Source organism: Astatotilapia calliptera, chromosome 18 (genome assembly GCF_900246225.1).
Source record: "Astatotilapia calliptera chromosome 18, fAstCal1.2, whole genome shotgun sequence".
NCBI lineage: Eukaryota > Metazoa > Chordata > Actinopteri > Cichliformes > Cichlidae > Astatotilapia > Astatotilapia calliptera.
Window position 1 is genome coordinate 2,734,375 of NC_039319.1, and position 16,918 is coordinate 2,751,292.

Below are 16,918 nucleotides of genomic sequence, written 5' to 3' on the forward strand. Positions count from 1 at the left end.
ATATTGATAATTTAAGCCTCTGGCACAAAGGCTCAGGTCTCAAACTGCTACAAGGAGCTGCGCCACAGAGAAACTCAAAATATTCAAGAGACACAATAAAACCAGAAATAGAAAAAAGTACAAACACACATAATCTGAGTCCTCAGGATTCCCTGGATGATTGAACATGCATCATTGTCTAGTGCAGACCTTCCCAAAGTGTGGGGCCCGCCCCCTAGGGGGGGCGCAGAGCCATTGCAGGGGGCGCGGTATAAAAAGGGGGGAGGGGACAAAATGCTTGGACACTAGTGATGGGATTTCCGGCTCTTTTTAGAGATCCAGCTCTTTCGGTTCGGCTCACTAAAAAGAGCCGGCTCTTTTGGCTCCGAACCGGCTCTTCAGGTTGTTTTGTTGCTTTAATTAATTTATTATTAACAATAATATAGAATTACGCACAAAAGGAATTACTAACATAAAAAAAGTGGTTTTATTTATATATGTTTATATATAAATATATGCGGTGGCCCCTAGAGACAAAACACGTACAAACACCAAAACACATTTCTAGCATGAACTGAACTTCCAAAGCAGAGCTACTAGATCACTTAAATTACACAATTGAAAGCATGTGTGTATTGTTTGTGTATTTATACACAAGCACTCATATATATTCAAATAATTTTTTAAAAAAAGTTCATTTACCTGTTACTACCACACACCAAATCCGGTCGTTGGTACTTGCTGGCTTGTGTAGCCACAAGATAACAAAAGCTCAACACTGCGCCCAGCATCCTGGAGCACTTCTGTTGTCTTTTGTACGTGTTTTGGAGTTTTTACGTGTTTTGAGTTTTTATGTGCTTCAGAGTTCGTACGTGATTTGAAGTTTGTATGTGCTTTGTCTCTAGGGGCCACCGTAAATATACTTTTATTTATTCACTCCACATAAAATGTAATAAATAAATCATATAATACAAAAATCAACTATTCACATTTCAACTTTTAACTATTTAAATTTTCAGCTTTTTCCTTTTACAAATTTAAAGTGAAAACAACACAAAACACTGCAAACCACAACACAATTAAATATAAATTAAAATATGAAAACATAAAGAACATGCACATTCTCTGTCATATGGGCCTGCATGAATAAACTTTCTGAATCCTTTATCATCTGCAACCGAAAATAGTTGTGGATGATTACTATACCTTTCTAATGTTGTTGTCCCTGCCTCTCTTTCTCTCTCTCTCTCCCGCTCTGTTCCTGTGCTACTGAGTGTAACTACCGCCCCTCCCCCCTCTGCCCAGCATAAAGCACAAGGCTCGCGTGCAGAGTGAAGCGAAAAAAAGTGCGAGAGAGAAGCAGAGTGAAGCTGACCCCCCACCCACTTGAAACGTAAAGGCAAATAGGCGGAGCGGTTAGTGCTACGTTTGTGCAGATTTGTGCAGGTAAAATTAGCGTTTGTGCTGCTACGGTTTCCGAGATATTAAACTTTATTTTATAGGTCATTCAAAGGTCACCATCCCCCCAGACTGCTCCAAAACAAACCAAAATGGTCTACTTTTTTAGTGCTACGTTTGTGCTGATTTGTGCAGGTAAAATTAACGTTTGTGCTGCTATGATTTGAGATATTCTGTTATGGTTTACTGCTGAAAAATGTCTTTTTCAAATGACCTTTCACTTTGTGTTCACTTGTTCAATAAAGTTCTGTTAAAAAAACCCTCTTGTTGTATGTAATCAGCTAAATTTGTAATGAGTGTATTTTTTTTTTACTTCAATTTCTTTACTTCAATCACTTTTTGTTCATAAAACCACGATGCAAATGCTTGAGGATTTATTTTTTTTAGAGTGGATTAAAAAAAACTTTATTGAAAACTACATTTGAACATTTTACACTCCCATGAACACTTTGAGAAACGAACAAGCTAGCAGTCTTTTGCATCAAATACACATTTTCTGGCAGAAAAAACTATTATTTGGCATTACTGTGTCTGAAGGATTCTTAGAACAGCGTTCATCTGATTTCTGAACAAGGTAAGCTTACGTTTAAAATACTGAGGTTTTAGTTACTGAGTTAATACATGATATAGCTAACTGTCTGGATCAAAAGGGCTTTTTTCAATGTTAAACATTTTCAAAAATGTCCAAGAAAAAAGTTTCTAAAGCACTTTAAAACATGTAGCACACTGGACTAAAGTGCTGTACAGTACATGGGTTAAATACTCAGACTCAATTTAATAAACTCACAAATTCAATAGCTCCATCTTAAAAGCAATAATTCCACAAAATATGAAAGTGTAGATTGGTGGAGAACTTGGGGGAGGGGTTGCTCCTGGCTGTATATATAGTTCAGAAATCACGTTTTGCTCCATCATAATCATAGTGTGTGTTTTTTTTTATTTTTTTTTTTAGATGCCTCGAAAGCCATCTGTAGACAAGGTTTCCATTTTTGCAGTTCTTTGTAATTCAAAAGAGGCCATAGTCCAAAATGGCAAAATAGCCACTCCAGCTGCATCAGTCTGGAAAGAGCTGAGTCAGCAGCTAGAAGACAAGATGTCAGCAAAGGCCCTGTACACTTTTGTGAAGCTAAATAGACACAACATCTGGTCAGCTTTGGAAATCAGTGATCAGGAAAGTAATAGTGAAGGAGAGTTAGATTCACATTGCATTTCTCCTGGACAAGAAAACTGTCAAGCTTTTGAACTAGAAGTCCCTTTTGAGGACTGGGTTAAATTTATTCCTGAAAAGGTTGAATACAATGACAAGTTTTCTCCTACCCAAAAAAGGGAATACACAATTTTGAAACCTGGCACTTGGACTCATATCATCAACGATCTTATATGGAAGAAGATCAAAAATACATGTACACTTGTGTTCCGTAGAGCAAAGGTCCATCCAACTGTATGGAGGTCAGCGAGGGCAGCAGATCTGATGGATGTTGGAGATCCTGAGCCAAGCCACCTTCCAAATTTGGCCACTCTGCGAAAAGCCAAACAAGAGAGAAAAGACTTGGAATTAGGAGATAAGGACCCCATTGCATCTCTGCAATTGTTAAAATATAGTGTTCCTCACAGTGGTAGCATCCGAGATATTGGACTGGACAGGTTTTTCTGTCACTACTGGAGTCAAACACAGATGCATGTTTATAAGACATTGTCAAAAAAATCTCCCCCAACTGTGTGCTTTGATGCAACCGGTTCAGTTGTGAAAAAACTGCTGAGACCAAATGGCAAATCTGGCCATATCTTCCTTTATCAAGGTATTCTGAAAGAAAACAATTGCCCCAGTGTCCCAGTGGTGCAAATGCTGTCAGAGAAACATGATGTTAATGCCATCGCAAACTGGTTGACAGAATGGATTCGTGCAGGTGCACCTGTGCCAAAGGAAGCTGTGAGTGACTTTTCTCTGGCAATTCTGGGAGCTCTGGTCAAGGCTTTCACTCCTCATCCTGATCTGAAGTCCTACCTTAATGAATGCTTTCATGTCCTTCTTGGAACCCAGTCTGCCAAACTCCCCCCTTGTTATATCAGGGTTGATGTTGCGCACTGCATCAAGATGATATGCCAGTGGGACTGCCTGAAGAAGAAAACACATCGTGTTAAAGATTTCTTTGTCAGGTCATTAGCAAAACTTCTTCAGTCTCAATGTTTGGACCATGCAAAACAGCTCCTACATGCTATCACTGTTGTGGCCCTCAGTGAGGCAGAAGGTGATGACAGTTCTGGAGCCCCTCTTCCTTCAGAAAGGTGCAAGAAATACTTGAAAGCCCAAATTGCTCAAGACTCCATCATCATTCCAGATGAACAGACGGAGGAAAGTGAGATTGTGGATTCAGTGGATGAGATCCAGACTGACCTACAACAGTGGGTAACAGAAATATGTGAGGAGAGCAGGTCACTTGCTGCAGCAAACGGGGATAGAGATAATATTCACTTTCTCCCTGAGATTATTCCTCATATAATAAGACTCGCAAGTTACTTGCCACTCTGGACAGGAATAATGGTCCCTCTCTTCCAAAGCACCAGCATCACAGCAAGTTCAGCCACTGTTGAAGCTGAGTTCAAAAACATAAAACATGGCCTTTTCAAACATGACAACTTGCCTCTTTGAGTCGATCGCTTCATTGCTCGTCATCTTTCATTCATCGAGGGAAATATGCGGATTTGTTCTGCAAAAGAAAAGGTCAAAGATGAGGCAACGGTGGGATCACTGAAAGTCACAGATGCCAATTCTGGATCCATGACGACTCACAATGCAGAAGACAAAATAAAAATGGATGCTCACCCGTTTGTGGGATCTGATGCTGCCACAAACATTCTTCCGGCTGATGGGGATGCAGTTGAGAACTAGAGGGGCCTAGCTGTTCCACCCAAAAAAAGGAAGAGGACTTCTTACCTCTCTTCATGTACCGAATGGCTCCATGCAGATGAAACTTTTGGGGCCAAAAGAGTGAAAGTGGGATTATTAAAAAATGGAAACCTCCATCAGCCTATTAGATTAGGGGAATCGACAATCTCTGTGCTCAATACCTGTGCATTTGATGCATTTTTTCAGTGCTTATGTTGTGCCTTCTGTGACAGCTCCACATTTCAAAATGCTGTTCTGAAAGACAGTGAAAACCCAGTCCTACAGCTGGTGAAAGCCATTGCCACAGATGGTGTGACCCAACAAACCTACAGGAGGAGAGCAGAGCTGCTTAGTGTAATGTTTGAAGCTGTCTCGTTGAGGTCTGCTGCGATCCAAATCAATGCTCAGTGCAATATCTCCGCTGTAATTGCTAAGACAATGAGGTACATCTCAAGTGTTTATTTTACCAAACACTGCTCTTCACAGCACTGCTACCTCAGCAAAGGGATGACAAGGGAAGTGCCATTTGTTTCTCCTGCCATCTCTGTCCTCAAAGAGTCTGGTATGGCTCATCTTGGCACTGCTGTGGAAGCAGGACTTGGCCTACCTGAGTCTACCTGCCTCAGGCCACTCTCCAATCCATCTCTGTGTCCATCAGAATTCAAAACAGAAGACAGCACCACAGGAAATGAGCTCTGTGCAGGGACAGTTACTCACAGCTACAACATTGGAGATATCGTGTGGATTGATACTGACCTTGCAAACCAAACAGAATTTCCACTGAATGAATTTCCCTCCAACCTGGTTCTCCAAGGAAAGTCGTTCACTATAAGGGCATTAATTGCTTTCCATGGAAAGATGACCACTGATGGTTTGGGGCATTACACTGCATACTGCAGGAGAGCTCCATGTGTGTGGGAGTGCTATGATGACCTGGGAAATGGAGTGACAGGAGCATCTGAAAAGAAAAAAATACAACCCCATGCCGTGTTATACACAGTATAATGAGTGCTGCCTGCATTTTTCTGTTTTATTTGGTTCATTACAGTTACATGTGTTCAAATGGCTAGTGTGTGTTATCAGTAAGTTCAGTTTTGCACATAAAGTTGAAGTTCTAAATTAAAAATCTTTTAACGCTCTTTTCTTTGTCAGTCTGATGCATATTTGCTTTTACACACCCAGTCACTTTCACCCGTAGCCTTGAAAGTAACCGTTTTATTTTTCTGTCAATAACTTTCCTGTATTTGTTTTGTGTTTACCTTGTGGCTTAAGTCAGGGGTCAGCATCCTTTTCATTTCAAAGGGCCCCTTTTACCCCTGCTGCTACAAAACCTGTCTAGAGCCTAAAAAAAGAAAGAGCCTATAAATATCTAGAAAATGAGTTGTTGTATCGTGTAAGCTATGGAAATGTAAATAAAAATGCTTATTTTTAGATTTGATAAGACAATGAATCATCAAAGCTTTATATCGGAAAAAAGTATTTGTTAAAATAAGGCCAGCTACGTGCATCCTTTCCATAATAATTGAAAATTACAGTAAACAGATTTGAAGCTATGAAACATTAAATCACTTTTAAAAGCCTTGTACATTCAGTGAATAGTCAATGCAGATATTTCATAAAAAAAAAAAACTGTTAACAGAACCCTTTCTTGTTGTCTTTATAATAAAAAAATGACTTACCTGGTCTTATAAGAGCCACAGTGGAGGGGCCGGAGAGCCACATGTTGCTTTAGAGCCGCAGGTTGAAGATCCCTCGCCTAGGTGCTGTGGAATATTCAGTTTTCTACACGTAGGTAACAACCTATCAAAGCAAACACTTCATTTTTTCTGAGACAGCTACATTAATAATAATGAACATATATAATTCAAAACAAAATCATAGAGGCCAACTGGGTATGTAAAAAATAATAATAATTTAGGTATACGTGAATCACTTCACATGAAACTCAGTTTTGCCACAGAAAAAATAAAACTTTAGCCTACCTTGTGTACGTTTCTACACTGGTAACAAAAGAAATATCGACCTTTCCGCTGAATAAATTGTGTTACTAAAGTGTAAACTAATAAAAGTTAATATGCAGCAAGCCTAGAAAAAGTGCAAAACTCCACAGCTGCTGAAACTCACTGCCACAGACACTGGTGTTATACAGCGTAGGCCGTAATAATTAAAATCATTATATCTCAGATACTGTAGCAGCACAAACGCAAATTTTACCTGCACAAATCAGCACAAACGTAGCACTAAAAAAGTAGACCATTTTGGTTTGTTTTGGAGCAGTCTGGGGGGATGGTGACCTTTGAATGACCTATAAAATAAAGTTTAATATCTCGGAAACCGTAGCAGCACAAACGCTAATTTTACCTGCACAAATCTGCACAAACGTAGCACTAACCGCTCCGCCTATTTGCCTTTACGTTTCAAGTGGGTGGGGGGTCAGCTTCACTCTGCTCGAGAAGCGAGAGAGAGAGGGTGAGAGAAAGAAAAAAAAAACCCACGTGACGGCTCGCGATAAGGAGCCGGCTCGTGTCGTTCACGTCAAAGACCCGGCTCTAAGAGCCATTTCGTTCGCGAACGACCCATCACTATTGGACACTGCTAGCACGGGTGTCCACAGAAACGCAAAGCAGGAGATGAAGCATCGCTGAATATGTTTCCAAACCAACTTCATTCTAAGCCAAAGACCAGAAAATATGGTGAAGCATGTCTGCCCTTTGGCTTCACCTGCACAAGTGCCGAGGTAGGTCTCCCTGCAGGATTGGTTTCCCCTGCATCATAGCATTGCTGGGCTGTTCAAATCACGGACAAACAGTATCCCACAGCTGTTTATGTTTTTAAACCCATTTTGCACAGAGAGGCATTATTTGAAAAATGTATTGATAGCAATGTTGAATATTATATAATATTCAACATTATTACACATGAAAAAAAACAACTACAGTAAAATAATGACACTGTGACGCCTCTGCCTTTGTAAATGGAGGGACAGTAACTGCGTGTAAAACCTGCAGACAGTCAGATTAACAGTGTTTTGTCTCTATCTGCTATTCTGCAATTCATCTCATGTAAACAATAACGTGCGCACAGCGTGACGTGAAAAAAGGCACATACCTTTGACGTTGCGTGACGAACTCTGTATTCCTCGTCCACACGTAAACGCAAAAATGGAGTTTAAAAAATCTCCGTTTTCGGTGATTTCAAAAATACCCGTGTAGGTGCGGACGCAGCGTAAAAGAGTTAGTAGTTTATTTTATTGCTACCTGTAATTTATTGCAGATTACTTGTATTTGCTTAATTGTTTACTAAATGTTTGAGGTGTGAAATAAACCGCAATGGAGCAAAATATGGGCGTGTGTGGTTTGAGAAGGGGGGGTGCGAACAATTTTCTTGTAAAACAAAGGGGGGCCTAGCAAAAAAAGATTGGGAACCACTGGTGCAGTGTAACATGTGGCTGGATATAACAAGCTTCACCGTAGCAGTGAAGGTGCAGTTTTTCTATATGATAAATAAATGTTTCTGTAGTAAATGAAAGACGTGTGTGAGCATGATTTAAAATGTGAACAATGTGCAAAATTACAGGAAAGGAGAAAGTTTCACAAAATTAATCCACAAAAAATTCTTGTTGTTTCTTAGTTCAGACCAACGATGAAACAAACAAACTTACACAGACGATGATAAAAAAAAACGGGAACTTTTCTGCCATTTAAATGTTTATTTATGACTTAATTACTTCGGACTATATGGTCATGGTGGAGATCTTTAACAGAAGGAGAAGCTGCAAAACTTTAACAGTACAATCCAAAGTCCAAATTTAATGCACTCCAGGATGTTATTGGCTTAAAAACTGCTGGAGCTGCCATCTTATTAGTGTCCATAGACACTTCATTACAGGCAACCTCATTAACAATGTCTGCTTTAATAAACACGTTTGGCTTCAACATTAGGACTTCATTAAGCAGCTGGTGGAAAAGCTCCATGTAACACTGCTGCAAGCATCATTTAACTCAAACAGTAATATACAATTTTAAACTAATTGCACCTTTAACTGTCCTTTTGTTTTCTGGAGGATTGTTTACTTTCAAATGATTAAAATCACATTTAAGAAGCACAAAATGCAAATTCAGCAACAAAAGAGATGAGAAAGCAATGAAAAAAGAACACAAACAGAAGCAAAACTAGTACAGAAAGCATCTCATGAAAATGACAACTGGTTTAGATTAATTGCATTTTTACAGTTTTCTCTGTGTTTTTATAATTACTGGTGAATTTACTGACAAATCAGAGGATTTTCAGGAAGTCCGTTTATAGAGGTGAGATGTACCTGTCAGGATTCATATCTGAATATTTTAAAATACCAAATAAATATACAGTACATGAATGTTTGTATAGAAAAGCCACATCCATGCAGAAGATTTGGATTCAATATGAGTATTGTGGTTAAAAAATAGCACAACACCTCAATTTCTTATGTAATACAAACTTTATTCCGATAAAAACAAACTGCACACAGGGTTTCCAGAATCACAAACAGTTATATCGATCAATATAATCTGTAAATCTTTGTGATTTCTTTAAGATTTAAGATTTTCTTTCAAACACAAGTTAGAAAAAATGACAGAAAAACACAGAACGCCGGTCTGAGTATCAGGTGTATACAGACAGTGCTGCATGATTGTGTTGTTATGACATTGTGGGGACCACAAAGTTTGCATTTAGACGTAAGCTTTGGCATCTGGTTCTGATTTGGCTGTGGGCGTGTACACCTTCTGTGGTGCATTTCCATAATAACCGCTGCAAAACAAGAAATACAAAGTCAGACAGATTCTCAAAGCAGCAACATCCCCAGACTGGAACAACTGAAAATGTCAAGAGTTCAACAATAGAAAGTAACGAGTGCGTGTTTACCTTTTCTTCACCGACGCTCTCTTACACGCCGAGCAGAGAAAAGCTCCGCCCAGCATGGCCAGACAGGCTCCAGCCCATCCCATGTAGAGGCCGGTGCCGAGCTCGAACCTGGAAATGACGTGACAATTATTAACAGACAGAAATCAGCTTAAACTTAAGTTTCAGGCAGAAAATGCTCAGATTTACTTGTTTTACTTACATTTAAAATGCAAAAAAGATCAAATATAACAAAATAAAATCAGATTAAATTAACATTTAAAGCATGTCATATTAGTTTATAGCATCAAAAACAAATTTATTAATGGAGGAATTAAAAATAGTTATCATTAAAAGGACTCAGCTGTCCCTTAATGGCAATCATCTTTTCTTTTTAACTCTGGTATTTCTCATGAGATCAAAATTCAGCATCTGTGTGGTGAACGTACTTCATTCCACCGTAGAACGGATCGTTGAAGTCATTAACCACTCTGGCTGCGTACCAGGAAGCAGCTACCAGGCAGCAAAGACCTGCAGACACAAGCACAAAGTATTACAGCCTCACTTCCTTTCTTTCTTAGTCTCTTTCCACCACCTGTGAGTGCACTCACAGCATCGCATCACCAGTTCTTACTAAAAAATGTTTCTGTTTCACTTTACTTTTGTTTCGTTTCCACCACACAGCATGTATATAGTTTGTACTTTCAATGTCTTTTTATTATTTTTATACCTCTGACTCAACACTTCCTACAAATATAACATTCAATAAACACTCAGTTTACCTCTTTTAAATTTGAGTTTGATGAGTGTTTTATTGTAGGCTCTTCACTTTGCCATATGGAAGACTGTAAGGTGACAGTTCCTACGTTTAATTGGTGTTATATAAAAAAAACACAAACGTGAATCAATAAACTTTAACTACACAAGAGAGGAAAAAGAGGAAGGCGCTTGGCTTTAATCCTGGGAGAGAACCAAGCATGAAAAGATCATCTCATGCTGCAAAAAACATTTGTGGTTTAAGCCTACACGGGGATCGTATGAGGGCCTCCACGTGTCTGTGTTACTCACTCCTTTTTATTTTGGTCCTTTTCTTAATGCATTATCTAATAAATAGCACGGTGCACTTAGTTATACTGACAGGTCTTCCAAAAAGTCTGTGCTCCAATTTTACTGAGTAAAACTCTAGGATCTAACTTGTGTATTATTCAGCACTAATCTGCAAATATCTGCTTAGTTGGAGAACAACATGGAGAGAAATGCTCCAGGTTTGCAGACTGTACGAACACGTCATGTCAGTTTTGCTCATGCAGAAGTTTGTAATCATTTCTTTGATATATCTGTAAATTCATTCAGTAAACAAATGAAGAAACTTCACTGAAATAAAAGAAAGGAAGAAGAGCAAAAAACTTGCAGAGCTTCCAACTTCCAGCATCTGTAATACATCAATATATAACAATCCACAATAACTCTGTTGTGGAGCTTGGAAAGAAAAGCGTCTGGACTTAAACAGGCCCAGACGCTTTTCCTTCCAAGCTCCTTAGACAATCTACAACAACACTGAATGCAAAAATATCCAAATATCTAAAACTTATGATAGTATTTTGTAGTAAATTTCTACTGAGTGTCTTAATAATAGAAAATCAATTAACCTTTTCTTGACTTTCCCTTCAGACAAAGTTTTCTGTGTTAGTGTTTGTAGCATGTGAAGTGACAGAGATGAACCATCACACTCACCGGCCAGGATGCTCAGGATTCCTCCAATGGTGGCGATCTTGGCCTTGGATTGTTCAGTGGTTGAGCCGATCTTGATGCACTTGAGTCCAAGCAGAGCGACAATCATGGAGCCGAGGCCGAACAGCAGACAGATGATCATCAGGGCACGACAGGCCTGTACATGGACTGCAGACACAGAAAGAAGTCATTAATTATTGTTTACATACTTACTCGGGGTTTATGGGTAATTCTGTAATTCACATAGAAACAGAGCCTCTGCAGCCCTGTTCATGGAAAACACACCCAGCAATTTACAAATAGATGATCAGTTTTGCTTAAACACAAAGAAACTGAGCGCTTGATGGGAACTCTTTGATTTTCAGTGACAGGTTTGTCCTTTGAGTTCTTTCTGTTCATCCCCCTGTTTTTACCTATTGTGCTGTCTGACAAAACCTGATCTAGACTCGTTGGAATCAATAAATAATTTATTCTGAAACCTGTTTTTTTGTTTTATTTTATATGTGAACATAGTTTTCATGCAAAACAAAGTGAGGTGAGCTGTAATGAAACTTTAAATGTCAAAAAGAACGAAAAATACTCCAGCCGGTGACATAAATCCCAGTAAAACCAGTCCTAACTTCCCTTGACTCTTTATTTTAAATGTAATATAAAACAAACAGGGAAATAACTACCTGTGCAAAGGTAAAAATATATATATATATAAATATATAACCACCTGTTACTGTAAAACTCATTTATATGTTTACATCTTTATTAAACGTTTATTAAAAATACACAAAAGCTAAACTGTTTAAGGAAAAGGAGGAACTGGCTGTAACATTAGGTGTGTATTTGTGTGTTTTACAGCTGCTGCAGTCATTTATTAACCAGATGACCTCTGCTGATCATTAGAAACAACTACCACACCTCTTTATGAGCTTCAGGGAATTTCAGGAGCAATGGTAGGTAAGCTGGTAGGAGTCATACCGAGTAATAATGATGATGATGAGTTTGGTTTCAACAGCCATTTAAACTCAGACAGGTACATAAATATATGTCACTAAACACCTTTATAACACCAGTTATATGGACAAGCTTTCTAAAGACGTTCAAAACTCTCAAAAATTGTAACTTTGAATCTTTTATACTGGAGTATTTCATTAGAGCCTCAATTGCAGGAGGAAACCTGGCGTCTCTTTACATCTTTATCACTATGTAGGAAAAAGTGTCGAGAGGTTTGATGAGTTTTAAAAATACAAAAACCATCAAAAATAAGCCTCCAGTCTGCTTTTATAGATAAACCTGCTGAACCCACATTAAAGTCCAAGTAAAGTAAAGAATGAAGAAACATACTGAGCTGTTTGTTTGGGGTTTTTATCCTTCTTCTCAGAGAAGTTTCTTTGTTTCTGCCCATTTTGCTTTCAACAGAGAAAACTCAAAATGGCGTCCAAAAACTATCCTTGTATAACAATTACTGAGAAAAAGTCAACCTAACACAATCCAATAATAACCTTTATTGATCAAGCTAAGATTTTTCTGAAGACTTGGCAACTTTATAACAAACATTTTAATAAGTATCTATTTTCATTTTTACTTTAGGCGGGAAACACCGGCAGCAACCTTTGGACGACAAATTCTGAAATGCTGCCACGCGACATGCTGGCCTATTTTCTAAACAGCCAGTATGACAAGGTTTCAAAGAGCTTTACAAAGATACGACACCTGTATAGCTTTATGAGAGATGGAAACTAAACTGTTTGTCTGGTGGGGCCTAAAAGCTCTGACCACATCCTGTTTCCTGGGTCACGATTGGTCAACAGTTTAACAAGTTTTTTTATTCTGTTTGCTCAGTCATCTCCTGTTCTGCTTTTCATAGACACTAATGCTGCTTTTAAAATATAATGATGTCATAAAATAACATTATTTTGTTATCAGGTTTGATCAGAGTGTCTGACATCAACTCTCAGCTTGAGATAAGTAACAGGAGGACTTGAGTGTCTGGTCTTACCGGGGAGGGCCAGCATCGATTCAAAGTCCCGGCATTCGGCGATTCCCGCGCTGTTCTCAGCACAGGCGTGCCACAAGTTTTCAAACTGCCTCTGAGAGATGATCACGCTGCCGGACACGGTGGAAACCTTCCAGTAGTCGTTAACCAGCGCCGCACCGTTAACCAGCCAGCTGATTATGCACATGATGAACCCGACCGCTTCCACTGCCGTCGACATGATTACAGATGTTTCCACAAAAATTACTTAAAAAAACCACAGCAACTCTCCCCAAAAATCCAGCGACCACAAATAGCCTAACAACAGCAACGTTCACAAGAACATTAACAGGGAGTAACTCTGTGTCCTCTAAGCTGAAGCCTTCAGGTAGTCAGGAACAGACTGGAGGTGGTGGAGGCTCTGGTGTCGCTCTTTCAGTTACGTCCTGTTAATCTGACATCTGGTGCTCCAGCACAGGGACTTTACTCTAACAGGGGCCATAAACTGCAGGGCCACTCCTTCTGTTTCCCCCTGACCACACACCAATCAATGACAATGATAGATAATGTAGTCGAGTCTTCAGCCACACCTGAGTCACAATGATCCACAGGTTTTTATTATTTTGAGAGGGTTTGTGTTCTGCAGAGGACACTGGGTATTCTTACTTGGGTCCTGGAGCTTTCGATTATTTTCCTTTTCTTTAAAATGCAAAAAGTTGTGGATGAGTTGCGGCGACGTTGCACAGCTTACAATATTGGAGGTTATTTTATTAGCAGATCACATGTAGGGTAATCTGGTTCTTTACAAGCATATTTTAAAATTAATTGATAAACTGCTGCTGTGAGCGTGCCACAGGAAATAGAAATGTAGAAATGATCCAGCATTTTGTACTTTCAGTTTGCTCATCTGGATGTCAGTTTGTTTTTTAATGAGTTTTGTTTTGATGCTTTATTAGTAACACAAGTTTTACAAGATAAAATATATCAGTAAATATCCTATTTGTGAATTTTGAGGTATCTCAGAGGAGACGTTTGCTAATGTTAAATGACAGGAAGCATTCAGCATCATCATGCTAGAAAAGCTCAGCCGCAGATCAGTAATGGAGCCACAGGCTAAATGTGCCAACCTCACATCAGCACCTTCAGAAGATTTCTGGCACAGAAAGGTTTCTCACTAAATCCAAATACTCTACAGAAAAACACAAAAACACACCTCTGGGTTGGTCAACAAAAATATTCCAGTGCTGGAGTTGTTTTCATTATGCAAGCGAGTGATACTGATACTGACATTTCTATGGGAGAGGGCGTTTACTGCATACAATACATAATCGTTATAATTACATTTATAATTATATAAATATATATTATATAAGATGAATGGTTGTTAGTTATGGCTTACATACATGTCATAAATTTAAAACTATTTTTTATACTTAAATTTATTTTTATTTATTTAAATAATTGCTGAATAATTTTTTCACCCCTTTTTCAGCCTCGACTAACAGATTCAGTGTTCATATTATCAGTAATCACAGATCTGTGTCCAATTTAAAATTCCAGTCAAAGAATTTCAATAAAGAAGTGAAATAAAGAAAGTGAGACTGAGTGAAGTCAGTTATCGAGCAGCTGTTATTGCTTTGAAACCGAGTTCCCCACATGCCTGCTCAACATCACCTCCACCAGTTGTTTTACTGTGTGGCTCTGACCTAACCTGTGCTGGAGGGAAGTGAAACTATGCCACTTCATCTGTTCTAAAAATCCTTCACCACACTGAACCCTAAACTGAAGTTCATACTTCACATACTTCATCAGTAAAGCAGGTGCTCTCTGGTTTCTGGTCGATGAGAACAGGAGAGGAACAGAAACGTCCAAATAAAGAAGTCCTGGTTGCACTGCTGAGTCAGCTAAACAAGAGAAGTGTACCAGTGTCGCCTGCCATGCCTACTAATGACATAATCTTCACTGAAACCATCGTGAGCCACCAGAAATATTATTCTGTATATTTCTTTAACATTTAATTTGCTAATCTTCCTGATTAAACATATTTTGTAACATAACTACATGAGAAAGCAATAGAAACATACTTGATGCAATTAGCTTTGAAAGGTTTGTGTGTGAGTCATACGTGCTGATTTCAGGCTGCAGACGGCAGGTTAGCAGGTTGTATGAGATGCTCGAGGTTTTATAGTTTTATGGTTGACAACAGTTAATATTTGATCGTCATGAGAGTCCAAAGTCTGACTTTTATGGTCTTTGTATCACCAGAGAGAAAAGAGACTGGCAAAAACAAACAGGTAAATCACGAACATGGTGCACAACATTTAACATAAGGGAAAAAACTGTTACACACCCAGATACACGCATTGAATGTCCTTATTTTTAAATGAACAATAACATTTGCAGAAGTTGCTTTTACAGTTAAATGGACATCTATGCAAAACCGCTCCTGCTGTCAAGAAGCAGGTCAGCTTATCAGTTCTTCAGTTTGTAAAGCTCTTATTCATCTCCTTTTTCTGCCCTTCCTTGGCCATGATGCTCTATATCTCAACTCGTCACACAGTGTACAAAACGTTAATCACATTTTAATGTGTTTCATGCACGAGAACCATTTTTCAACATGCACTGAAGCCCCTCAGCACGTCGAAGACACGCCATGAGACAACAGCCTGTGATACAGTTTCAGACAACTAATTACATCACATCAGGTCTAACTGCAAATGCACAACATCACAGGGATAAAGTCCAATCCAAACTACAACCACGGGACAGTTATTAAAATGAATGTATGAGAGGAGCGCCCGACTGTACATTCAGCCTTAATCATTAATTATTAATTAGTAGTTTTAAACACTTATAACGGTATTTTGAAAAGAATGAATAAGTCACAACAAAGTCACCATATTATTTTTTTTTAAAGGCCTTTGAAGAAAATTAAATTGGTGTGATTTAGAAATATGATCACTCGACAATAAAACAAAGCTCGTATGACTCGTGACCTACATTTGCAGTGCTTTTGCGCCTTCCTGCCTGTGGGTGGTGCTGTTCATCCAGTTCTTTGTTTTAAGTTATCCGAGCTCTAAGCTGCAGTCACCAAATCCAAACAGACGATCCTGTGAGCAAATGTTTTGGCTCTGAAAGAACAAGATGAGCAGCTGTGTAAATATTGCAGATGTCTTCTTTAAAACCCTGCAGGGCTGTGAAGCATCTTCATTTGTGCTTTTTGCTTTTTGTTTTGGCTTCAGCACTTGTTGTTTCTTCTTCAGTCACCTTTCCTCACTCATCATGTGGTTGTACACCTCTCTGCATTCAATCAGTAGTTATTATTCATCTCTGGCTTTCTACTGCAGCATGTCTTTTGTCCCGCCTTCCTCCCCTCTCCCCCAACCAGTTGCAGCAGATGGCCGCCCCTCCCTGAGCCTGGTGCTGCTGGAGGTCTTGTTTTGGGGGGGTTGAGTAGTTTTTCATGTACACAGCTTTTACTTGGTTCATATTTGTCACACAGATTTGAATATTAGACAATGATACCTCGAGTAAATCAAAGTACAGCATTTCCAGAGATATCCAGACCTACTTGGCCCTTTGTCGCCACCGTTGTGTTGCCACTATCCCTCATTAGCTCCTGTGTGTATTTAAAGGCTTCAGTTTGGCTGTGTTCTTTGATTGTGTTGTGTTGTCTTCTGCTTGTTTGACTCCCTGCATGTGTCTCTTTGCATTTTTATCTCTTTGCATTTTTGGTCTCTTCTTTGGATTCATGCTCAGGCTTGCTTCTTATTGGCTGGACTTCAGCCTTGTCATCTTGCATTTTGGCCATAACTCTTTTAGTGTGTCCCCCTCTGCACACCACCAGACGCTGAGGTGACACAGCATCTGGATGAAGTGAACGAGTGGATAAAATGTATTCCAGGAGAGATTAGGATTCCCTCTGCTGAAGCTGAAAACGAGTGCTTGTTATCACTTTAGCCCAGATTCTATCTGAGGATGTTACTTAAAGGAACCATTCATTTCTAAAATGCTGCTGT

General features: G+C 39.1%; 1 protein-coding gene and 1 long non-coding RNA gene across 2 annotated transcripts; both read right to left on the minus strand.

The window, feature by feature from the left end:
* Positions 1-2,447: 2,447 nt before the first annotated feature.
* LOC113010396 (uncharacterized) lies at positions 2,448-3,794 on the minus strand. The gene is made up of 3 exons (XR_003270336.1): positions 3,651-3,794; positions 3,443-3,553; positions 2,448-2,956 (listed from the first exon to the last, which is right to left on the minus strand). It is a non-coding gene; the product is annotated as an uncharacterized LOC113010396 (long non-coding RNA).
* Positions 3,795-8,587: 4,793 nt separating this feature from the next.
* Positions 8,588-13,363, minus strand: cldn15la (claudin 15-like a). Its single transcript, XM_026149374.1, has 5 exons — positions 12,924-13,363; positions 10,937-11,101; positions 9,652-9,733; positions 9,227-9,334; positions 8,588-9,112 (listed from the first exon to the last, which is right to left on the minus strand). Exons 1-5 carry the CDS (start codon positions 13,138-13,140, stop codon positions 9,034-9,036), a joined length of 651 nt encoding a protein of 216 aa, XP_026005159.1. The 5' UTR covers positions 13,141-13,363; the 3' UTR covers positions 8,588-9,033.
* Between the last annotated feature and the right edge of the window lie 3,555 nt (positions 13,364-16,918).

What these genes read in the sequence shown, in the direction of transcription:
- cldn15la (XM_026149374.1), bottom strand. Translation starts at nt 13,140, where the DNA reads ATGTCGACGGCAGTGGAAGCGGTCGGGTTCATCATGTGCATAATCAGC. An exon ending in CCGTTCTACGGTGGAATGAA is followed by an intron (nt 9,335 to 9,651) that starts GTACGTTCACCA and finishes CGTCATTTCCAG; the next exon opens with GTTCGAGCTCGGCACCGGCC. An exon ending in AGAGCGTCGGTGAAGAAAAG is followed by an intron (nt 9,113 to 9,226) that starts GTAAACACGCAC and finishes CTTGTTTTGCAG; the next exon opens with CGGTTATTATGGAAATGCAC.